This window comes from Suncus etruscus, chromosome 13 (assembly GCF_024139225.1).
Source record: "Suncus etruscus isolate mSunEtr1 chromosome 13, mSunEtr1.pri.cur, whole genome shotgun sequence".
Classification (NCBI taxonomy): Eukaryota; Metazoa; Chordata; class Mammalia; order Eulipotyphla; family Soricidae; genus Suncus; species Suncus etruscus.
In genome coordinates, this window is record NC_064860.1 from 47,966,309 (window position 1) to 47,992,318 (window position 26,010).

General features: G+C 40.2%; 1 protein-coding gene across 1 annotated transcript; it reads left to right on the top strand.

The window, feature by feature from the left end:
- The first annotated feature begins 7,546 nt into the window (after nucleotides 1-7,546).
- On the top strand, nucleotides 7,547-25,282 carry CCT8 (chaperonin containing TCP1 subunit 8). The gene is made up of 15 exons (XM_049785851.1): nucleotides 7,547-7,687; nucleotides 10,909-10,999; nucleotides 12,781-12,860; nucleotides 13,095-13,244; nucleotides 13,925-14,105; nucleotides 14,204-14,265; nucleotides 15,375-15,512; nucleotides 15,896-16,074; nucleotides 16,871-16,937; nucleotides 17,014-17,101; nucleotides 17,183-17,298; nucleotides 17,707-17,778; nucleotides 17,858-18,022; nucleotides 18,886-19,005; nucleotides 25,059-25,282. The coding sequence occupies exons 1-15, from the start codon at nucleotides 7,628-7,630 to the stop codon at nucleotides 25,134-25,136; spliced, it is 1,647 nt and encodes a 548-aa protein (XP_049641808.1). The 5' UTR covers nucleotides 7,547-7,627; the 3' UTR covers nucleotides 25,137-25,282.
- The last annotated feature ends 728 nt before the right edge of the window (nucleotides 25,283-26,010 follow it).

Consider the following 26,010-nt stretch of genomic DNA (forward strand, 5'->3'; position numbering starts at 1 on the left):
ACTTCTTCTCTTAATTCCAAAAACCTTTTCAAGACATTTTCCCCTGCTGAGCCAATGTACCTCGGTGAAATAGAGCACATCTCCATATTATGACTCCATTTCCTCTAAAAAAAGCACGGAACTTCCTGTGCTTAAGCCCCTGGATCTGATTTGGTTGATGCATTTCACAACAGACATCACATTGTCACACGGCAGGCATTTACTGCAAAGGGCCTGCTGATGGATAATGCAGTGAAGAGCCTTCTCTACACCCTCCTCTTTAAGTTTTTTTTAAATAAGTGCCACCAGTCTGTTTTTCCTCCCTGTCATCCATGGCTCTCCATCGGTTATTATTCCAACAAACCTCTTCCATGGCAAACCTGCATTCTCAATGGCATCAAACAGATGCTGAAATATCTCATTAGCGGTGGTCTGGCCATGCATCAGAATTATTGTGAGCAGCTCCTCTGTCAATTCAAAATTGCAATCAACACCACGGACATAAATTGTGAGCTGCGCAGTGTCTGTTATATCTGTGCCCTCGTCAAGAGCAACTGAGTATGCATCAAAACATTTGGCTTTCTCACACAGTTGATGATAAATGTCACTTGACATGTCAGAAATGCACTCTGCCACAGTGTTGGCAGAAAGGCTGATTTTGCTAAACTGACCTTTCTTTTCCAGACAGATAATACTTGTAGCCTGTAACATGCATTTTTTTTAAACAACTCTCCTTCTGTGAATGGTTTCCCTGCCTTAGCAATCATCTCACTAACCATGTAACTTCGACTGATGCAACATTTTCTTTGGTTGCTTTCTTGAAGAAATCTTGTTGCCTCATTAAACATGCTTTAAGACTGGCAACCCGCTTGGCTCTCTCATTTCCTTGATATTTTGCACATTCCTCAGCATGTTTAGTTAAATAATGGCGTTTCAAGTTGTATTCCTTGTGCACTGCAACTTTCTCTTTTCTCTGAGAAAATAAGACATGTGGGGATGCCCCTGTGCTCAACAAAGAAATACTGCATCTCCCACTTTTCCTGAAATGGTCTGTGCTCGTCATTAATCTTTCTTTTCATTGCAGGCTTTGATGAAGTCATGATGAAGGTATGACAAAATCTAATTCTGTAATAAACTTCTCTTCCTTCTCTCCCTTAGGCCTCCGATAATGCAAGGGGCAGCGGGCAGGAGCAGCAGAAATGATGTCTGCACTAGGTGCAAAGTATTTGCAATTATTTGCTTACCGAATATTTGCAATAAAAAATCACAAAAAATTGCGTCAAACATTTGCATACCCCAAATGGAACTGCTTGGGGTATGCAAATGTTAAATCGATTTTTTTCTTACTAGTGCAATTTTTATTGCGATTATTCGGTAAGTGACTAATCGCGAATACTGCGATATTTGAAGGCCGGCCACAGGCCACAAAATGTTGTACGGAGGGCCTCAAATGGCCCATGGGCTGTGAGTTTGAAACTCCTGGTCTAGAGTAACTTCTGAGCATCACTGGTGTGATGGGGAAGGAGATACCCTGGACCATCTGAACAAAGTTAGAAATGCCCAATTATCAGAAGACTATACAAATTTTAACAAAAGAACATCTTCACCAGGTAATTTATTGAATCTGATCTTTTAAAGCAGTAATTAAATTTCCTTGCAGCTATGGCACTGAATAAATTTGCTTCAAATGGTAAATTTCAAGGGTTGGAGAAACAGAGGTCAAGGCACTTGCGTTAAATCCTTTTGACCCAGGCTCTTCTCCCAGTACTACATGATCCACTGAGTACACTCAAAGGTCACTCCTGAGTATCACTGATTGTGGTCCAAATCACCACTCCTTCCCCCCAAAATTTGTCAGTTTGAAGAGAGTGACTTGCATAGTGTGTAAAGTCTATTGAATGAACCAGCCCCTTAAAATTCAGTGCACAGCACAGTGGGGAAGGCACTTATCTTATATACAATAAAGCTGGCTTTGGGCCCCTGTACTGCATGTGGTCTCTGAATATCACTAGGAGTGATTGATCCCTGAACACAGAGCCAGGAGTATGCTCTGAGTCTTGTCTGGTACAGCCCACCAAAATAAATAGAAATAAAATTCTCCTCAAAGTTCTATTTTTTACCGTACAAAGTATCCCATTTTATGATCTTCTCACCCTCCATTCCTCTTTCCTCTGGTAATAACTAATTGGTCTAGAGTCTAAAATTTAGTTCTGTATTTTTTAACTCAACCATTTGTTTTCCCTTCATAGCACATATGATTGGTTATGAGTAATTTTCTGTGATGTTTATCTTTCCAAATCTAGCTTATTTATTTCTCTAAGTATAATATCCTTTGGATTCACCTGTGAGGTTGCAGATAGCAGGACATGGTCTTTATAGCTAAGTGGTGTTCTCCTCTATGATATACATGTATTATATATTTTATTTGATAATTTGTTGGGTGCCTTTGATGCTGTGGGTTGAACTGAGATCGGCCTTATGTGAAGCATGAACTATAACCCCTATACTATCTTTCTGATTCAGTCCTGATAGTTTTTTAGTTACAAAATTTCATAAGCTCTTTCTGTTTTTGTTGTTGCTGTTGTTATTTTGTTTACTTGAACAGATAGTTAGGGCTTTCCAAACAGTCTCCAAAGGCCACTGGTGCCAGGGATTAAACATGCAAGACATGTGCTCCAAAGTGAGCTATCTCACCAGCCCCTCTGCAGGTGTTTTGGGCTTTAACCTTTTATTGAACATATGTTGTGCAAACAGCTTCTCCAATTCAGTCAGATTTCTTTTATCTTGATATGTGTCTCTTTTGCTTACAGTAACTTTTCAGTTTAATATAATCCAATGTGATTGTTTTGGCTTGTGTTCACTTTGCGCTTGGTTTCTGGTCTCCCCAAACACAACTTTCAGGTTGACAAGAAGCTCAACACCTGCACCATCATCCATGTATTTCATGCAAACCGAAGACATTTGTATGCCAAGAACAAACATTGGATTTGACAAAATGATTTTGGAATAAAAATCTATTAGTCCAAATATCTGGTCCTGGCAGTTTTTAGCTTCCCAATGTTCAAAACACAGAAATGACCTCAGTCATCATCTCAGGAAGGCATTAAAAGCAGAAGGGAGGGGGCTGGAAAGATAACATGGAGGTAAGATGTTTGCCTTGCATGCAAAAAGCCAGGTTCAAATCCTGGCATCCCATGTGGTCCCCCAAGCCCACCAGGAGCGATTTCTGAGTGAAGAGTCAGGAGGAACCCCTGAGCAATGCCGAGTGTGACCCAAAAAAAAAAGCAGAAGGTGGTTTTACTACAAGGATTAAAATGCTTTAGTAAGCCTGGATGATGTAAAGATGCCACTCTAATGGGGCTGGAAAGATAGTACAGAGTTATAATAAATGGCATAGCCCTGGAAGAGCCCTAGAATTACCTGGTTGGCCCAGGTAATCCCTGGCACTTTAGGGCCTGAGCAGAACTGCATCCTTGGGTCCTTGTATTGAACTACCAACCTATTTGGTTTATAATTACCAGGATGGCCTCCTGGGCCTCCTAAGCACCATTTGAAATTCCCTCCCTTAACGTACTCTGGGCTCAGAAATTGCTTCTGGCTGGCCCAGGGACAGTATGGGATGCCGGAAATCAAACCCAGGTCCATCTTGTGTTGGCAACTTGCAAGGCAAATACCCTACCACTGTGCTATCTCTCCAGCCCCATAATGTTACTTTCTAACCCAAAAGAAGTTGATCTTGGGGCCGGAGCAGTGGCACTAGAGGTAAGGCATCTGCTTTGCAAGTGCTAGCCTAGGAAGGACCGAGGTTTGATCCTCCAAGCCAGGAGCAATTTCTGAGCACATAGCCAGGAGTAACCCCTGAGTGTCAAAAGGTATGTCCTCCAAACAAAAAACAAACAAAATAAGTTGATCTCAAGTAGATCTTAATCCCAGTTGTCACAGAACTGGTTCCTTTGGGGAATAAACTTTTTGTAAGGTTCAAGAGATGCAGAATCAGGAAATTCTTGTCTGTACTAAGCTCAAGGCCACACAAGTACAGAAATGATCCAGTAGCACAGAGTCATCTACCCACTGCCCCTCCACACAGTCACTGCTGGACTAGCCCTGCCAACCTCTTGTGACCTCTGTTGGTTGGCAGAACTGCTGAAGCAGCATAAAAATAGACATTATCTTCCCACCATCTTCCAAGCCTCCCATTAAGGGGATCTAATTGTTGGAGATTATTTATATCCAGAACCACAACCACACAGGAATCTGGGAAATACAGTTTGGGCTCCCTGGTCTCTGCCATAACTCACATATGCCAGTTTAGTGTTCCATCAAAGGAAGGATGATGGTATCAGCTAAATTTACTCCAAGAAGCTTTGATGGACATAGTTTTAGTTGCTCAACAACCCATTCACAAAAGCTGAAGGGAAACTTCTCTCTCACGCCATCTGGCAAACAGATTTCATTAATCACCAGCCATCTAAAGCCATCACCAGTAGAATTTAAGTCCATCTCACCGCATGTCACCTTTCTCGACCTCAACCTTGGCCAGTTTGTTCACTGCAGGCCCAAACAGGCCCAGGATTGCAGTGCTAGCTTTTAAGAAATGGGGGAAATTATCACTTTAATTCATTCCAAAATCTTCATCAAATTCTTAAGCAGAGAGAGATGCTCTACATTACATTTTATTTCTTTTTTACTTCACCCGGATACAGGAACTCAAAGGAGCTACTAATTCTAGAATAGTCCCAGAGTGATTGACTAAACTATTTCTGAAACTCTGAATGGGAAGGTGCATATTTTTGTTCCAAAATTATCTTTGGAATAAATATACACCAATTATTCCCTATCCAAAGGAATGGTCATACTTTGGTAGCCACCATACCTCTGCCTGCAACAAATTGGAAAAACAGAAACAGGTATATTTCACCTTACTTCTGAGAAAGATTTTCCCTTTATATCTAAAAAATATGACTCTAAAATTATGAATTTGTGTCATTCATAGTTGAATATTCATAGTTGCCATTCATAGTCCTTCATAATTGAATCATTCTGTCAAATGATTAATATAACCAAAATCTAAAGTGAATTTAAGAGTTTAAAAGGTTGAGATATGGGGCCGGAGAGATAGCATGGAGGTAAGGCGTTTGCCTTTCATGCAGGAGGTCATCGGTTCGAATCCCGGTGTCCCATATAGTCCCCCGTGCCTGCCAGGAGCAATTTCTGAGCCTGGAGCCAGGAATAACCCCTGAGCACTGCCGGGTGTGACCCAAAAACCAAAAAAAAAAAAAAAAAAAAAAAAAAAAAAAAAAAAAAGGTTGAGATATTTAAAATAAAGTGGTAGGACTGGAGCAGTCCCATATGGTCTCCCAAGCCAGGAGAGATTTCTGAGTGCATAGCCAGGAGTAACCTCTGAGCATCATCAGGTATGCCCCAAATTACCCCCCTAAATATAATAAAGTGGTGTGGGAACCTTATTTTAGGGTCCCTATTATGCCATATTCCATATGCCATTATTCTTTATACAGAAGCAACTGAAAAAATAGAGAGAAGAGACCTACATATTGAAAATGAGACCTTTGGTATTAGAAAATGCTGCATCTGTTTATATGTAGGTAATTTCCTTTTCTGAATTCAGACAGGATTGATTGCATTATTACTTGGAAGAAAGAAAACATAAAAGCTTTCTGGACAAAGAAAGACACCAGGAGATTCAATCATTTAGGGGCTCCTGGAGAGAATCCTCTTTACCAATCATTAAACAAAGTGAGAATTGACATTGAAAGAAAAATAAAGGGGAGACAGAAACAACATGTGACATTGGACACATAGTTTTCTGTCTATATTAACATGCCTTTACTACTTTCATGTTAACTAATCCAAGGAAAACTGACCCAGATTATTTCAATTTACAAATAAATTAGTTGTTCACTCCAGAAACTTCTGGAATGATTCATCAACATATATCATTCATATCTCAAGGCTTTTTGAAATAAAACCTCAAAACCCTTGCCTTGCTGTGTGCACCCATCAATCCTCTGACATTATCCTTACTCAAACCTACTTAAAATCCAAACCAATCTATTTGTTTCTGAGCCATACCAGATAGCGTTCAGGGGCCACTAGGGGCTCTGTCAGGCTCTGTGCCATGCCTGACAGTGTCCAGGAGGCTACATGCAGTGTCAGAATTCGAAATGACGTCATGGTCATAGATTTATCTATATGCTAGGTAAGTGCTTTTAATTTTTGTACCATTTCTCCAGCCCACAAAGCCAGACTTTATTTTTATTTTTTTATTTTGTCATTTGGGGGCCACACCTGACAATGCTCAGGTTACTCCTGGTTCTGCACTCAGGAATTACTCCTGGCAGGACTTGAGAAACCATATGGGATGGTGGGAATCCAATCTGGGTCGACTGCATACAAGAAAAGCACTCTTTCTGCTGTATTATAGCTCTGACCCTAACCCCAGACTTTGAAAACACTTTGAAAATATCCTAGCATTGCACACACACAGCTAAGATACTCCTAAAATTCTATCAAAGTAGGTCTCCTGTTCAGAGAAGAAACAACCTGGTCTTATACACAGGTTCTCTTGATAATATATATAAATACACACACACACACACACACACACACACACACACACACACACACACACATTACCAAATGTGTTTGTGGAGCAGCGGGTAGGGCTCTTGTCTTGTATGAAGACAATTCAGATTTGATTGCCAGTATCTCATTCGGATCCCCAGCACTACAAGAAGTAAATCCTGTGTGCAGAGCCTGAAGTAACCTTAGCAACATAGGACATACAAGCAGGTCTAGGAAACCAGGAGTCAGCCCAGTTGGTAAGTAAGCACCAGTAGGTGTGGCTCATCCCCCCCCCCCCAAATTTAAAATAATTAACATTTCAAATACTTTTTATAAACTCTATAATGAATACCCTGACACACATGCTCATTTTTTGAGGCATCTGTCCCAGTCGGAAAGAAGTTAAATCAGCTGCACGAGTCTAGATAGAATGTTCTGCTGCATGTATGTATGTGTGTGTGTAGTCCTATAACACTGAACCAAATGCACATAAAACTCCTATAGGGCAAAAAAAATAGATGATCTGACAGGTGGGGAATGGGGAGGGGCCTGTGATTGAAAGGTTTCTCTCTCTCTCTCTCTCTCTCTCTCTCTCTCTCTCTCTCTCTCTCTCTCTCTCTCTCTCTCTCTCTCTCTCTCTCTCTCCCCCTCCCCCCCTAGGGGGAATCATAGAGGATGCCAGGGGATTCGAACCGCGTTCCGTCCTAGGCTAGCGCGGGCAAGGCAGACGCCTTACCCATTGCGCCAAGGCCTCGTGGACAAGTAGCGAGGACACTCGACCACCAGGCGGCGCCATGCGCATGCGTATGGGCCTGGAATCGGGCGCTCGGCGCTTCGGTTCGACCAGCTCGGGGATCATCCATCCATCCATCCATCCATCCATCCATCCATCCAGTATAGTAGGCGCTGCTTATTTATTCTCGCGAGATCACGGCCTGAACCGGAGGCGCGTCCAAGCTCGCGAGACCCCCCGTTCCCAGGAGGCCTTGCGCGCGCGACTTCCTGCGGGAGCTTGACCGCGAGCTTGTGAACGGACGGGCGGCTGCTGGTGTGTGTTAGTTGAGCTATGGCGCTTCACGTCCCCAAAGCCCCGGGCTTTGCCCAGATGCTCAAGGAGGGCGCGAAGGTAGGTAAAAAGTAAAGAAAAAAAAAGAGGCAAGTGGGGCCGGAGCGGTGGCGCAAGCAGGAAAGGCATCTGCCTTGCGCGCTAGCCGAGGATGAACTGCGATTCGATTCCCCCGGAGTCCCATATTTCCCATATAGTCTCCAAGCCAGGGGGTGAAGAAGTCCGAGGGCCGAGTGCCTACATCCGGGGCACGGCCTGATGAGGGTTTGGGACCCAGCTGGCCTTGGGAGGTGGATGGAGACGGAGGCCCCGAGCCACGTGGGTCACTTAGCCCGGCCCCACCCAGCGAGGGCGCGTGCATGTGTGAGCCCCACGGAAAATGCAAAACCTCCATGAACTGGGGCAATGGAATGAATTACAAGGGCCACCACTGGGCTACATGTCCTTCACTCCACTCCGTGAAACTAACTGCCAGGTTCCTTTTGCACCTAGACTCAGATCAACGTTTTGCAGACCTTCTGTGTGTCTGTGCTGTGCATCATCTATCTGTGCATGCAGTGGCATATATGCGTGTATATGATATTTGTGTGTTTGTACCTGACCTCTTGGTGTATGTGTGCATGTATGTTGTGCTCGTTTATACATGTATATATGTATATACGTATGTGTATATATGCTTTTTTTTCAATAAAAAGGTTTCTTTATAAATGTTACCATATGATATATACCAAACACTGAGAAACCCACGGAAGAAGTTCTCAGTGCATAAACAAGTGTCTAGAGCTAATACCTTAGTGTATGTGTGCATGTGTGTATCTATATACATATATGTATGTGTATATATGCTTAGTACCTTTTTTCAATAAAAAAGTTTATAAGTATTACCGTATTATACCACACACACAGAAATGCACAGAGGAAGTTCTCAGTGCATAAACAAGTGCCTCCAGCTAACTGAACGTACGACTTTACGTTAGGAATCTACAAACACATACACACATGGTTGCTATGTAGGTTATTATTGGTAGGACAGTGAAATTTTCCTTTTATTTTAATCCTAAATATATTTTCCTGAATGCGTAATAGTTTAATGTTTACCCCCTGGGCTCTTAAAACTTTGGCTTTTCTCCCCCTACCCCAACCCCTTGTTTTGGTCAGTTTCTTGTATTTAAAGAAGTACTGTATGAGTCCATTTGCAGCAGGATTTTTTTTAAAAGCAAAGTAGGGGGGGCTGGAGGTGGAGTTCGGGTCACATCCAACGGTGCTGGGGATGGACCCTAAGTGAGGTCAGGCATTGAACCAAACTCTCCAAGGCAAGTGCCTTATCCTCTGCAATACAGTATTTCTTCATCCCTGGAATTAAGGTTCTTTTTGGCAGGATGCAAGAATGATAAGATAGTGGAGTTATAGTATAGGATGTAAGCTCTTCCTTGCTTGTGGCAGACCTGGGTTTAATCCCTGAGCACAACCAGATGTGGCCCCCAAAACACTCAAACTATATAAACATTGTGTTTAATTTAAATGTTGGTAAAGCATCAGCTGTTTGCTTGTAATGGTGGATGGGAGAGTGCTCACCTCAAATTATGAGAAAAGAAATAGCCAGTGTAGGATGACAGGAAGTTAAAAAAAAAAAAAAAGAGTTCAGCTCTCCTATCCCCAAGACAGCTTTTAGCTAAATGAATCTACATTTAGACAAAAGCCATGAAGAAACAGGTACCTGGCTGAGGCTATGCAGATACAAAAATCTGAGGTGGCAGTCCTTTTGACCTGTTAGAAATATAAGCTGTAAGGCATCTGCCTTGCAAGCGCTAGCCCAGGACGGACCTCGGTTTGATCCCCCAGCATCCCATATGGTCCCCCAAGCCAGAAGCGATTTCTGAGCGTATGGACAGGAGTAACCCCTGAGTGTCAACAGTTGTGGCCCAAAAACAACAAAAAGAAATAGGGGGAAGTATGGTCAGAGTTCACTGAAAGGCCAGCAGAGGCAGGACACTAGGGTCTTTAGAGCCCTGAAGAGGGATTTATATTTGATTCTCAGATGGGAAACTGGTGGAGAGTTCCATATGATGGGGTTTATGGGAGGGGTAGCTATTCTCTCCTAAAATGGAAGTTGGGAAGAAGCAGAAGTAAAAGCCAGCCAGGTGGTTAAAATTGATTCTGATGGGGGCCGGAGCGGTGGCGCAAGGGATAGGGCGTTTGCCTTGTATGAGCTAACCTAGGACGGACCACAGTTCCATCCCCCTGCGTCCCATAGGGTCCCCCAAGCCAGGAGTGATTTCTGAGCTCATAGCCAGAGTAACCCCTGAGCATTACCGGGTGTGGCCCCCTCCACCAAAAAGGGAATTGTTTCTGATGAAAGTTCAACCCTTGGTTAGTAACCATATTTGCTGAGGCAATTTGTGAATCCTATTTAAGGCCACAAGTAAATCCCAGTTTTTAAGATCTGTGTAGAATTTATGAAACTCAGTGATTTCAGCAGATTTTTTATATATGTGCATTTATTGAGTTACATTTTAAAAGAGTTTATTAAAGAATATGCTGCATGGGAAAGATAGTTCAGCTAGTGCTTTGTCTGAAAGAGGCCAAGGTTTGATCCCTGCCAGCATATGGGTTTGTGAGTACAGCTGGGTGTGGTTCAACATTCTCATCCACCTTTCAAAAAAATCTGTATACTTGTCCTTGAAGACAAATGTTAAGTGGGAGCCCCTAGTGAACAGAGAACCTACTGTATTTACAAACTTAACAGCACAAAGCAACAACATTGTATTTCACTGACTAGTTGGAAAATACTAAGCTCCTATTTTTTTTTTTTTGCATGCTGGACTGTATTTTCTTTTTTTTTTTTTTTTTTTTTTTTTTTTTTTTGGTTTTTGGGCCACACCCGGTAACGCTCAGGGGTTACTCCTGGCTATGTGCTCAGAAGTTGCTCCTGGCTTGGGGGACCATATGGGACACCGGGGGATCGAACCGCGGTCCGTCCAAGGCTAGCGCAGGCAAGGCAGGCACCTTACCTTTAGCGCCACCGCCCGGCCCCTGGACTGTATTTTCATGTATAAATGCATGTGGTCCCTAAAAATGTTGTGTTTGGACCAGAGCAATAGGTAGAGCGCTTACCTTGCATGAATCTTGCAGGTTTCCTGCTTAATGTAAATTAAATTAACCTTGCTTATCTCAACAATTTTGTGAGATGGGTACTATTTTTATTATTATTCCTGTTCCCAAACAACCGGTGGAGAAAATTCGTTTCACTTTTCTGTCTAATCAGAAATTTTTCTTTGCAGCATTTTTCAGGATTAGAAGAAGCTGTATACAGGAACATTCAGGCTTGCAAAGAACTTGCCCAAACAACTCGCACAGCATATGGACCCAATGGTAACTTATGAATTTGTTACTTAAAGATACAGTAATAGAACTTTGTGTGCTGACTTTTTCAAACTTGCTCTGGGGCTATTATGTGTAATTTAATATAATATGGCATTAAAGTGCCTTTCATAGTTCGCTGATGCCAGTACAATATTGCTGTATTGTGGATGTTATTTAAGTAGGGACTACTCTTAGCAACAATTGGATGCTTGACCCTATCAGTGTCATAGATAGGCCTCACAGAAAGGTCTTTTGGCCCAGTAGTGCTCTGGGATCACCAAACAGAGGGCATGGGGGGGCGGTGGTGATGCTGCAGAATGAACTTCAGGCATGTGTTCTCCTGCTTCATTCCAAGTGTTTCCAGATTTTCATCTACAACTCTTTGAAAAATAGAGATCTTAGTGAGAGTAAAAAAATTATGCCTCTTGTATTTAGATAGTATTTTCATGCTTGTGACACATGCTCAGCCAGTTCTCTTACATAAAGTACCATTTCAAGAAGAAAAGTTCCTGCTTCCTATTCCAGCTAACTTTAATCGATATATACTTACAAAATAGACTGACTATACTTTTGATTGGTTATTTTCGTTCCATTAGTTTGGTTTCTATGAATTCTGAAATGTTGGGGTCAGAGAGATAGTATCGTGGTTAAGGTATTTACAGTGAACTAAACCTGTGCATACAGGTCCACAGAGCATCACTGTAAGTGATACTTGAACACAGCCAGGTGTTAAAATATCCTTGCCCCCCCCCCCCATCTTGAATCTATCATTTATGATAAGATGATCATGCATTACTAAAGTTAGCCTTAGGTGATTCTTTGGTTTGTTATAAAATGTAATTAAGGGCTTGAGAGATAGCACAGCCGTGAGCGTTTGCCTTGTACATGGCCAACCCTGGAAAGACCCCTGTTCAATTCATGACAATCAATATGGTCCCCTGAGCCTGTCAGGAGTGATTTCTGAGCAGAGCCAGGAGTAACCCCTGAGCACCGTCGGGTGTGACCCAAAAACCAAAAAATAAAAAAATAAAAAAAATTATATGATTAAGCAGACCTGCTGGCATATTTATTTTACAGGGATAGAGGCTAGATAGTATTGCCTGTTGTGGCCACTGTCTAAACTACTTGTTATCTGAAATGTCTTTTTTGAACTTTAGTTATGTATTTATGATCAATTGATTGGTTTCTGGGCCACACCAAGCCACGCTTGGGGGTTCCTCCTTGCTATACACTCAGAAATTGCCCCTGGGAGGCTGAGGGACCTTATGGGATACTGGGAATCAAACCCAGTCCCCCCCCAGATGGGCTGCATGCAAGGCAAATGCCCTACCACTGTGCTATTTCTTCAGCCCAGATCTGAAGTGTCTTTTAAGGGATGCATGCATATATACCAGAATAGAAAGATAATATATTGGATGTATCTTTTTTTTTTTCTTTTGTTTTTGTTTTTGGGCCACACCCAGTAACGCTCAGGGGTTACTCCTGGCTATGTGCTCAGAAGTTGCTCCTGGCTTGGGGGACCATATGGGATGCCGGGGGATCGAACCGCGGTCCGTCCAAGGCTAGTGCAGGCAAGGCAGGCACCTTACCTTTAGCGCCACCGCCCGGCCCCTTTTTTTCTTTTTTTTTTTGTTTTGTTTTGTTTTTGTTTTTGATTGGATGTATCTTAAAGCTAGATAATCAAGTGCTAGATAATGTTACTAGATTTCATGATGTTTTACATTGCATTTTCTTAGGCATTTGGGCAGGATTTGAGTGATGTATTTTCTTTTGTTTTCATCGTTTTTAAGGAATGAACAAGATGGTTATCAACCACTTGGAGAAGTTGTTTGTGACAAATGATGCTGCCACCATTTTAAGAGAGCTAGAAGTAAGTTATTTCTTTAAGAAACAAGTATTTTGATAATGCGAAAATTACAAGTTAAATGTTTTAATGTAGAAGAAACCCTATTTTAATTTGGATAATAACTTTCCTAACTAAAAATTGGTATGATTATAGTTTGGTAAATTCATTCATCGTCCTCATTAGAGTTCTTTTAGGTTTAACTTACCCAACTTAACCAAATGTTCTAATTTGAAGTTTAATTCACATTGCTTCTACCAGGTACAGCACCCTGCTGCTAAGATGGTTGTAATGGCCTCTCATATGCAAGAACAAGAGGTTGGAGATGGTACCAACTTTGTCCTGGTGTTTGCTGGAGCTCTTCTAGAATTAGCTGAAGAGCTTCTGAGAATTGGCCTATCAGTTTCAGAGGCAAGTCTCACTTTATAGTCTGTTATCTAATTTGCACTGTTTTAAACTTAAATAGGAATAGCCAACTGTGTGTGCTGCATTATAGTATATTTGCATCACAGTTGGTACACACATTGAGGCCTATAATAAAATTAACCTTATTTGGGAAAAATTGTCCTCAGCATTTTGTCAGTTCACAAAGGGATAAAGAAGATTGATATATACATTGGGATTGATACATACACCTATACCTATTGATATGCACACATGGATTGCTAAGAAGTGATACAAAATGATGATAAATGTAATTTGCTGTAACAGGTGGAACTGGAAAATAATGTATCATGTTAAACAAAGTAAGCCAGAGGGATGACAGGTAAAATCACCCTAGTTACCTGTGATAGACAGTAACAGAATCGAATAGAATAAGATGATGACAAATTTGACCCTACATTATAAAACTGACCACCAAGGGCCTTCTGGCAGTGTCCAAAGAACCATCTGCAGAATCAAATTAAACCTAGTTGGATGCACATGAAGCAGGCGCCCTCCCCAATGTACTATCTCTTTGGTAGTCCTTACCAGTAAATAGATGCTTGCTTCGTTTGTGCCCTTTTCACTTGATTGCCAAGTACCCAGATAATTTGAATCTTTTCAGAATTCTGTCTTTTGAAGGACTGCTTTTGCTCTTTATATTCAAGGTTATTGAAGGTTATGAAATAGCCTGCAGAAAAGCCCATGAAATTCTTCCTGATTTGGTGTGTTGTTCTGCAAAAAATCTTCGAGATGTTGATGAAGTGTCTTCTCTGCTTCGTACCTCTGTAATGAGCAAGCAGTATGGTAATGAAGTGTTTCTGGCCAAACTTATTGCTCAGGCATGTGGTAAGTAAATATCAGTCAATGAAAACATGTTTTTCCATGACTGAAATTTTCTCAGATGCCCATAATACTTTTTTTATTGTTTCTCATTTTCTTAACAGTATCTATTTTTCCTGATTCCGGCCATTTCAATGTTGATAACATCAGAGTTTGTAAAATCCTGGTAAGTTTAGAAAAGGCATTAGCATTATCTAAAATAGATCATGTTTTCCAAAAAAGAAAAATATTATTTAGATACAAGCTTTACCTCAAGTTTTAGACAATCTCCTGCCTTATGACATACAGCATTTTGATATTGCTATGTAAGGTGACTTTACTATTGAAGTTTACTAGGGTATCCATGTGACTCTAGGAGAATGATACAGAAACACTATCATTTTTCATGTTATAAATTATATATAAAAGACAGGTTGAATGAAAGGGAGGTCTCTAATAGTGAAGTGTTAAACCCAAATGTTAGTAATCAACCAAATGTTGATTTCAGGCTTATTCAAAGTAGTGTTCTCCCTAGAAGGCATATCTTGTTTGTCTTATTACTTTTCTTCTATATCTACTCTGGAGAAGTCTGTTTTCTCTTGAACATGTGCTTTCTCTCTCTCTCTTCTCTCTTCTCTCTCTCTCTCTCTCTCTCTCTCTCTCTCTCTCTCTCTCATCTTTCTAAATAATTTCAGTAAAAACTATCTTGCTTCACAAGAAATAGATACATATACACGCACACTTCTTGGATTCAAAGTAAAATCTATAGTTGTAGTTTTGTACATTTGCATTTCTTGCTATAGCTACTTACAATTAGCTGATATCTGTGTATATATATATATATACACACACATACACATGGGTGAGCTGAGTGTTTATATATTAGTATTCATTATGTGTGTTTTGCATTTTTTGAATGCATGTACTACTCTCCCTCCCCATTTAAATCTTAAGTTTGTGAGATAGAAATTTCTGTTCCCTAGTTTGTCCTCTATAGACAAACTCATCTATATAAGTACACTTAGCACTTTGAAGAACTAACTAATGGTCTCAAGAAATTGCTCTGTCTTTAGTTCTTTTCAAAACACATTGAAGGACTTACCAGAATAATGGCTTACCACCAGTGTTTGCATCATTGAACAGATTTATGTCTACTACTTCCCTAGTATTTATCTTCCCTAATATTACACTGCTTAAGTGCTTGTATTACTTATACTAAAGGATGGATTTACAACATGCAGCTCAACAACAGCCCATGGTTTTCATTAGGTAACATTTTTATGTTCATCTTCGTAGGGCTCAGGTATCCATGCCTCTTCAGTATTGCAAGGAATGGTTTTTAAGAAGGAAACTGAAGGTGATATAATGTCTGTCAAAGATGCAAAAATAGCAGTGTACTCTTGTCCTTTTGATGGAATGATAACAGAGACAAAGGTAGGTATACTTTAAGAGGCCTGCACAGCATAGTTCTATAGGAGAAAGATTAATTCAGTGATGTCCCACTTGGAAAGAAGTGTGAGGCCCCAAATTCTATTCCTGACATAAACAAGCAATATTCATTCATCCTTTATGCTAATGTAAGAGATCAAAGGTGTCCATTTTTGGAAGGTGTGTAAGAACCTACTGTATTCCTATTTGTTTCATACAGACTATATTCTGCTTCAATATAAATTCATAATTATCTGTTTTCTACCAAGTCTTTGTTTCTTTCATAAAATGTTGCCTATGATAGTTCTGAAACCCCTACTTGATCGTAGTCAAAAGACTAAGAAGTAACATGAATTGATTTTAAAGGTCATGTCTGCTTGTTTTGCTAGGGAACGGTTTTGATAAAAACTGCTGAGGAATTAATGAATTTCAGTAAGGGCGAAGAAAATCTCATGGATGCACAAGTCAAGGCTATTGCTGATACTGGTGCAAATGTTATAGTAACAGGTGGCAAAGTCGCAGACATGGCTCTGCATTATGCCAACAAATACAAGATCATGTTGGTGAGGTAAGAGACCTTTGTTCTTTTATCCTATTCTGTAACTCCTTTGGTAGTGAGGCTATAAAACAGGTACATTCAAAACACTGTATATACTCAAGTATAATCCGACGCTGCCTAATTTTTTTTTACCCTAAAAACTGGGAAAACTCAGTGACTCGAGTATTAGCTGAGCATTAGTGGGTGTGGTCCACAAACCAATCAGTCAGTCATTAAATAAAGTTGAAAAAATACTGTGAAGTTGATCATAAAGGAGAGATTAAATAGCAGAAGGATTTTCTAGTCTTGAACAGGGAAGAACCCTGAGAAACATGAAGAGTGAACAAATGATTACGTATCAAGCTATTTGAAGGGGATGAGGATGTATTCAAGGTGAAAGCAGTATCTCAAGTGATTGGATAAAAGAAGCCTATGCACACTGAACTAGGGTGTGGGTGCCTGAACATAAGAGTCCATGAATGTATTTATGGGACTGGGAAGACAACTTTGCCTGTTTCACCTGATGTGGAGTAAAACTATTCTTAACCTTCATGAAACAATAGTTGCCCAAAGTAAAGCAGAAGCTTTTCTTTATCTCAGGATTATCATAGTGGTTTAGAACTATAGAAACCCTTAACATCCTGAAACTCCCAATTCTAGGTTAATGCCCTAAACATCTGTTTCTGGATGCAGCTGTGTATTTAGGACTTAGATCTTCAGGTCAAAAGTCTGATAGAATATAGTTTCTACTTTATCTCTGCATTTGATTGTGTTAACCAATGAGATGAAAACTAATTAAAGTCATTGTTTTGTTTTGTTTTTTAAGACTGAACTCAAAATGGGATCTCAGAAGACTTTGTAAGACAGTTGGTGCTACAGCTCTTCCTAGGCTGGTATGTATTCGAGAGCACATTAAAAATAATTGTGCCCAGTGAGTTATTTTTATTAAAATTGTCACTTGCTTTATAGACACCGCCCGTCCTAGAAGAAATGGGACATTGCGACAATGTTTACCTCTCAGAAGTTGGAGACACACAAGTGGTGGTTTTCAAGCATGGTGTGTAGTAATCTGACAAGTTAGACAAGTTTGGTTTGTTTGCTTTTATTTTAATGTTTAAATACTTGAAACTTTTGTCAGAAAAAGAAGATGGTGCCATTTCTACTGTAATTCTTCGAGGCTCTACCGATAATCTGATGGATGATATAGAAAGAGCAGTAGATGATGGTGTGAATACTTTCAAAATTCTCACACGGGTCAGTATTAGTCATTTTCACTTAGTGAATTATAAGGCCTCAAAAAGTTCACACATCTAGACATTTCAAACTTTAAAATAAATGATGCTGTAAGTACAGCATCTTTTTCCCTTAACCTTAAATTATGCGTTACAATGAATATGATCATTTTCGAAAATGTTTATGCTAGATGCTCACATGCGAGGTTGTTGTAAGGGGGTGACTGCTGTTCTCGACTAAAATGTACTTCAGTTGCTGGAAATGTAGGTTGGTTGTTTTGCTTTACTTTGGTCTTCCCTGTCATACACCAGCTGCTCTGTACGGTAAAGTAATTTGTCCAGAATCACTCAGTCTTAAAAACTTTGTGATTTGAAGTGAGGTAACGAACTGGTGAAGTAAAAATTTCTTTTTTTTTTGATCTGTCGGCAGGATAAACGTCTTGTACCGGGAGGTGGAGCAACAGAAATTGAATTAGCCAAACAGATAACATCCTATGGAGAGGTAGAGTTTTCAGTTTATATTGACTTGCTTCTTGATGCTTAAATAAAATACGTGGAATAATAAATTTTCTTTGTTTCAGACGTGCCCTGGACTAGAACAGTATGCCATTAAGAAGTTTGCTGAGGCATTTGAAGCTATCCCCCGGGCACTGGCGGAAAATTCTGGAGTTAAGGCCAATGAAATAATCTCTAAGCTTTATGCAGTGCATCAAGAAGGAAATAAAAATGTTGGATTAGATATTGAGGTATGTGAGAAAGTATTACTTTTAATTGTTTGCTCTTGTAGATATATAAAACATAGTACAGAATTTTTTTAAATCAATAAGATTACTCTGATATGAGAGCAAGTAATTTTACTTAAGCTTTTGATTTGCCTGATGCTTCATTTCTTAAACTCAGTCATTACCCATGTGGTGGAATATAATTGAATGTAGAAATGGGGGGCTTGGGCCACACCTGGTGATGTTCAGGGGTTACGCCTGGCTATACTAAGAAAGTGCTCCTGGCTTGGACCATATGGGATGCTGGGGATCGAACCAGGTTTGTCTGGATCAGCCACGTACAAGGCAAATGCCCTACTACTGCACTACTGCTCTGGCCCCAACATTTGGTAATATTAGAAGTTGTCTGGGGGCCAGAGAGATGGCAGAGTGGTAGGGCATTTGCCTTGCATGCTGCCTACCCGGGTTCGATCCCCAGCACCCAGTATGGTCCCCCGAGCCTGTCAGGAGTGATTTCTGAGCGCAGTCAGGAGTAATCCCTAAATACCTCTGGGTGTGGCCCAAAGTCCCCCTCCCCCCCAAAAAAAGTTGTCTGAATATACTGTGACCAGAAATGGAAAATCAAACATGTAATAAGCTGGAATGCCTCTGGCAACACTGATTTGTTGTATTTCTCCAGCAAAATATCCTGACTGAAAGTTTTAAGAGATTGCCCTAGAGAATTGTTTTCTTTCTGTGTAATGACCTTTCATTTTTTAGTATATCTAGGGGAACCTGCTTTGCCTAGCTATTTCCTAGACTGTTTAAGGAGGCATCTGTTTTTATTACTGAATATAATATTTCTGATAAAAGAATTTAAAATGAAAGTGGATGTTTTATGTTAACAGGCTGAAGTTCCTGCTGTAAAGGATATGTTAGAAGCTGGTATCCTAGATACTTATCTGGGAAAATATTGGGCTATCAAACTGGCTACTAATGCTGCTGTTACTGTCCTTAGAGTGGATCAGGTGAGTGTAAAGGAAAAATTATCTTTATATACACTAACTTTCCTCAAAGATAGCTCAGGTGTAGAGCACCTGAGGCCCTGAGTTAGGTTCTCCAGCATTGCATGACCCTCTGTCACCTCTCCCCTGCACCCACATTGCTGGGTGTGTCCTGGATAAAAAAAAAAATCTTAGAAATATTAATTAATGAGTATCACTCATTATTTTTCTAATAGAGTGAAGATATGATATTCTCATTCTAATCAAAGTATTTGCCTTCATATTGGGATTATGTTTCCCCAATTTTTTTTCTTCCTCTTTTGGTTGAATATGTATATATTTAAGCTCACTTAAAAACCAAGATCTTCCCAGTGAAAGAAACATTTAACATTCTTAGCAATTAAAGATGGAAAAAACATCCACTTTAGATTGATTTTAGACTTTGGTCCTGAAACATCTTCATACAGTTAATCCAAAGAAGAAAGTTAGTGCATGATCTATTAAAGGAATCTTGGAAATAGATATTGAGAGTAGCATCGACTTTAATAAAAATAAAGTTTCTGGTCTGAGATAGGTTACAGGCAATTACGTTTTCTTTTCTATTTTTATCTATTTTTTGGTTTTTGGTTTCCTTCTGTGTAAGGACCTTTCATATTTTAGTATATCTAGGGGAACCTGCTTTGCCTAGCTATTTCCTAGACTGCTTAAGGAGGCATTTGTTTTTATTACTGAATATAACATTTCTGATAAAATAATTTAAAATGAAATTAATTAACCCCAGAAGCTCAGGGGTTAAACCTGGCTCTGTGCTCAGAAATCACTCCTGGGTGGCTTAGGAGACCAGATGGGATGCCAAGGATTGAACCTGGGTCCATCCCGGGTCAGCAGTGTGCAAGGCAAACCTCTACAGCTGTGCTATCACTCCAGCCCCCAGATTTTCTTTTCTGATAGGCCAACCAAGAGTAAAAGTGTTTGCCTTGAATGTGACTGACCTAGTTTTGATTCCTGGTACCCCAATTTTGCTGAGTGTTGTTCCAACCCAGTCATTCACCCCTCAGATATATTTTTCTACTGTAACTGATTATGTCTTGGAAAGATCTTAAAGGTGTTGAAAATCATTTCTACCTTTGCCCTTTATTTTCAGCAAGGAGAAATAGAAATATGAAGACTACTGAGAGATAAAATAACTTTCACAAATTTTCAAAATGCTGTTATTTTAGAAGTGGTACTCGAAAAATAGTATAGTGGATAAGTGCTTTCCTTGCATGCAACTAGTACAGTTCAGTCCTCAGTACCCCATATGGTCCCACAGCTGCCTACCCCCACCATCACGAGTAAATCTCTGAGCACTATTATGTGTGCCCTCCTAATCATAAACTATTGACACCTGTAAGTACTTAAATTATAATTAAACCTGTAAAATAAAAGTCATGCTAGATTTATCTTGGAAGATTATAGCTAAGTAGAAATTAATGGAAGAAAAGTTACTTCTTTTAATTTTCAACTTTCCTTAGTTCAAGATGACAAACATGAAAAATTTTTATATTTATATTTATACTGAATTGAAAACAGACAAGAAACTGGGTATTTTCTAAATTAGTAGGACTTTTATAGTGTTTCAGTAATAAAATATGGTTTAAGTAAACAAGTGTTTAAGTAAATGTAATGTTTGTATATGCCAGGAATTATGAATAAAAGTTTGGCTGGGGCTGGAGCAGTGGCGCAGGGTGTCAGGGTGTCTGCGTTGCGCAGATTTCTGAATGTAGAGCCAGGAGTAGCTCTTGAGCGCTGCTGGGTGTCACCCAAAAACCAAAAAAGAAAAAAAGAGGACAGGAGAAACTAATGGACATTGACACCTGGCTTAAAGTTGTGCTAGGGAAGTTCTAAGGAACTTCTTGACTAACGAAGCCAGATAATAGTAGCATAGTACTTTGGCCTTGTATTACTCGGGCAGTTTTGAAGCTTATATTTATACTGGGAATTCATGTTTTATAGTATTGGAGATCCACTCACTGTGTATACAAAATGTATCTGAAGAGTCCATTCAAATTTTAGTAAGCCAGTTATTGTTACTTAATGAGCTCGTACCCTTAAAAAATAGTATAGGGGCTGAAGCGACATTAGCAGGCAGACTTACATATGTCCAACTGGGTTCAATCCTTGCTATTCCACATGGTCCCCTGAGCACAGAGCCAGGACTATGGATACTACTGGGTATAGTCCCAAAACCCAATTATACATAGTGCATTTGCTATCTTAGGTGTTGCATTAAATAATTAACAATGGTGGTAGATGGTGAAGGATGGATGGAGAGATTTTTCTCTGCCATCCCAGGCCACGTGGCTTCACAACCCCCATCCAGCTGGCGGGTCCCAGGTTTAGGTGAAAGGCGGAATCACTCATCCAGAGACAGGGATCAGGAAGCGTCAACTTTATTCATACCCTATTCACCACATGTGTGTGGCCTATATCATAACCTTTTAAGCATTTGCTATTTTTTTTTTTTTTTTTTTTTGGTTTTTGGGCCACACCCGTTTGACACTCAGGGGTTACTCCTGGCTATGTGCTCAGAAATCGCCCCTGGCTTGGGGGGACCATATGGGACGCCGGGGGATCGAACCGCGGTCCGTTCCTTGGCTAGCGCTTGCAAGGCAGACACCTTACCTCCAGCGCCACCTACCCGGCCCCAAGCATTTGCTATTCTTAGCTTGCCCTGCATCTTAACTCCTTTCAGCCATCTTCCCTTTGACCTCCATGCTGGCCAAAGACCAAAAGGCAGAGCCCTAATCCCCTCTGTCAAAGGCCTTATATACCTTTTCCAAGACCCCTCCCAGGAATTGGCTGGGTCTTGCAGATAAGGTTACACATAAAATCTGGTTCCCAAGACCCCTCCCAGAAATGGGCGGGTCTCAGGTAGCTACACCTAAATCAAGGGTGGAGTTACATCTCCCCCTTCTCTGAAATATAAAAGAACCTTTTGTAATCCTGACTCCACCTTTAGCTAAAGGCGGTTAATATTTTCATGCAACAATGTAATAAAGTGAAAATTAACATACCAGCCCTTTTCAAAAACATAACATTTTTGCAAAATATACTATACACCTGTAACTTAAAATTTTCTTAATGCTTTTCTACCAAGCACTATTCCGGAACTTTCATGTTCCTATACTTTTAAACTATATTGGGGGAACTTTCTGTTCCTATTAACCTTCCCTACACACAAGTACTACAGCATAAATGCATAACATACATTTTAAAAACAGGCTAAGTACATTAAAATACACACAGTAAAACATTTCGCAATTGAAAATATTAGCTATGGAAAACAAAACACAGTTGAATTATAAAGAAAATGACTTAAGACAAAGATGCAGGCGGTTAGAAATCAGATCTTTAAATGGACTAAACGGTTTTAATTTTTTTTTAAACCACTAACTAAAACTTATCCCATCAAGTATGAGTAAAATATATGACTATCCACTTAGTCCCTACACCTAAAACCGTTACCTAAAACCGTAAATCCAGGTGATTAATTTGTCCCATTCTGTTCTCACCACGTGGTTTACTTCCATAGTTCCAGGCCCTGGCGTTGTTGACCTTTCTGATTTGGAGGGCAGATCCCAGGCTCGCTGCTTTGGGCCGGATTAGGTTCTTTTCACTGCTTTTCTGCTACAGGGCCGGAGTTCTTGGTTGATTGCAGCTGCCTTTTCTCCCCTCCGGGCAGCACTTTGCAAACAGGTTTCAAGGCCACAGCTTTTTTGCAGGGGGCTTTTGGATGTTCAGAGTTCTAAAAGTCCAGTCCGAAATTTTCAAAGTTGAAATCCAAATTCAAGCCGAAGGTCATTCTCAGAAAATCAGTCCGCTTGTAAAAGCCTTTTCTTTCTGAACCTTTTCCAATTAAGGCCATCCATCAGTATCTGAGGAGGCCGAGGTTTTTGGAAAAAGGATTTTCGGCAACAAAGTTTCAGTCCTGAGTCTTGGATGGGAGTGATACAAGTTTTCAACTCCCCTGTTTTACTGATATTTTTGCCCCTAGAAGGGGTCGCGGCCATCTTTGAATATTGCTTCACGTGGCCAAACACTTTAGGCTGACTCCATCTGAAAAGAGCCAAAATCAAACAGAAGAGCAGAAATCTCACCATATTCGCTGTTTTGTTGGGTCCAGGTTTCAGGTCAGAGTTCGGGTGCCAGATGTTGCATTAAATAATTAACGATAGTGGTGGATGGAGTTACATTAGGTTCAAGTAAAATAAGCGTTCTGAAAAAAAAAGTACTTGTAAATTGAGTTTTTAAAAAGGCTGAATGGAGGCTGGAGCGATAGCACAGCAGATAGGGCATTTGTTGTACATGTGGCTGGCCTGGGTTCGGTCCCCAGTATTCCATATGGTCTCCCAAGCCCACCAAGAGTGATTTCTGATCAGAGCCGTGAGTATCCTCTAAGGGTCATCGGGTGTGATCCAGAAACAAAAAAGTGCTGAATAACGGAGTGCTAGATAAATTGTTTTAATTTCACTAATTTTCTGTAAGCCCAGTTACTATGATTATTTTTGTTTTGTTTTGTTGGGGTTTTGAGTTGAGGGGGTGGTTGGGACCACACCAAGTAATGCTCAGGGGTTATTCCTGGCCTTGGGCTTAGAAATCACTGCTTGTGGAGCTCGGAGGACATAAGAGATGCCAGGGATTGAACCTGGGTCGGCTGTTTGCAAACCAGGTACCCTACCCACTGTGCTGTCGTCCAGCCTCTGATAATTGTTATTTAAATTTTAAATCTAGAGAGGCCAGAGTGATAGCACAGTGGTAGGGCATTTGCCTTGCATGCGGCTGATCCAGGATGGACACAGATTTGATTTCCAGCATGCCTTAAGGCTCCCTCCCAACCAGGAGCGATTTCTGAGTGCAAATCCTGGACTAACCTGAGTGCCACTGGGTGTGGCCTAAAAAAATCTCCCCCCAAAAATTAATACTTTCTTAAAATTACTTCCTAGTAGATTTTAAAATAATAAAACAATGGGAAGGGCCTTTGCCTGCATGCAGTTAACCCATATTTGATCCTCGTCATCCCATAAGGTTAGTTTCATGAGTTCACCAGGAGTGATTCCAGAGTACAGAGCTAGGAATAACCCAAGCACTGCCAGGTGTGGCCAAAAAAGAAAGGGAAGAGTTTTTTGTAAAATTCTAATGCAATTTGATTTTAGCTACTGGTAAAAAAAATTTTCTAAAGAATGTCAGGTTTGCATGTCTAATTGAATCTTTTCAAAAGGGGTAATGAAATACGTTGGAATTGACTGTTAGGACATCAGTATTAAGATATAAGCCAAATGTTTGGAACAAAGGTATCACATAAATTTAATTAACAATATATAGTTCAAGTTTTATTGTTTGGTGGTAATTAGAATTGAGTGCTACTTTGAGGAAAGCAAATTTAAATTTGTTCTAAATTTGAGCCTAAGGCTGACATACTCTTCCCAGCCCCACATAAACTTCTTACTGGAGAGTAGACTTGGCAAATACTGAGTCACTGCATTTTAAATTAATAGAGACTGTTGTGTTTTAAGTTATCAAGGAAGTTGGTGTTAGATTTTTGCTTATGCACATGCCTCTTGCTATGTGAATGTGCTAGAAAACTTGGTAGTAGGAAACCTTAGTGTTAATTTAATATATATGTTTATCAACTGCTATAGATAATAATGGCAAAACTGGCAGGTGGACCTAAAGCTCCGAATTCCCAAGGAAATTGGGATAAAGATGGTTGGCAAGATGATCTTCATATGTAAATGGCCAATCAGGTGCTAAACTGATTTACACTGTACTAGCGATGCATGCATGCCAATATTTTTCACGTTCAGCTTTTTGGATCATTTGAAGTGCGTATCTTGGAATGCCCTTTACTAATAAGTGTGTTTTTCATTGCCACTCCTGTCATGTGGAAGCTAACAAAACTGCTAGTTTTTTATGGTATAAAATAAGATTGCTGAGTTGCTTAGTTTTGAATCTGATTAGTGGGAAAATAACTCATTCTTCTAAAGGTGTTCCCAAGTATGATCTTGTGATTTTGCTTCTTTTTTTTTTTTTAACAGATCATTATGGCAAAACCAGCCGGTGGGCCCAAGCCTCCAAGTGGAAAGAAAGACTGGGATGAAGACCAAAATGATTGAATGGCTTGATTTTTACTTGTAGGTGAAGATTGTATTTGTTAGTAGTACTCTAGGGTTGCCTAATGTTTTCACATTCTCCTTAAATTAAGTGTTTTGTGTTTGTATCTTCAGCTGATAATAAACTAAACATATTCTCATTATGAAAAGTCATTCTTGAGACCAGAGTGATAACACAGTGGTAGGGCCTTGCACCATGCTGACCCACCAGTATGGACCTAGGTTCATTCCCCAGCATCCTATACAGTCCCCTGAGCCTATCACGGGTGATTTCTGAGCACAGATCCAGGAGTAACCCCTGAGCACTGCTGGATGTGGCTCAAAAACCAATAAAAAGGTCTCATTTTTGATTGGCTTTTCTATTTTGGGTTTAAGTGATCTGGTTTGTCTCAATCTTATTTGGAAGTTAAAGCAAAATGTTCTATGAGGGTGGGTGGAGCCTATCTTTGTGCAGAGGCTCATTAGAACACACCATGCTCATGTATGTACTTAGGATGTTTGCAGCAGAGTTTAGTAATATTGACTACCCTCATCCTTTAAAGGGACTCAATCAAAACCCACAATTGATTTTTAGTTCCCCCACCCCCACCTTTGAAAAGTTTCAAGATTAGTGATACACTTAGTCATACTTAATGACACATCTTTAATAGTGATAGTTCATAACTAGGGTTTGTTGTACAGCAAAGAAATCGTCATGGAGAACGTTGGGCAGTTTAGAAAGGTTTGGTATCCTTAAGTCTGGTAGGGTTGCATGCAACTCAGACACTGGCTTTCATCTGGCACACTGAGGACCTTGTTGATTGAGGACCAAGTAATTTCTGGAGCCTACTTTAGGGGAACTATGGACTAGAATTGCTGTTTCCCTTAAATATTACAG

Excerpts from the sequence above, each read along its gene's own strand:
- CCT8 (XM_049785851.1), top strand. The coding sequence starts at position 7,628 with ATGGCGCTTCACGTCCCCAAAGCCCCGGGCTTTGCCCAGATGCTCAAG. Across the intron at positions 16,075-16,870 it reads TACAAGATCATGTTGGTGAG|ACTGAACTCAAAATGGGATC; the intron begins GTAAGAGACCTT and ends TTGTTTTTTAAG. Across the intron at positions 17,299-17,706 it reads CTTTCAAAATTCTCACACGG|GATAAACGTCTTGTACCGGG; the intron begins GTCAGTATTAGT and ends ATCTGTCGGCAG.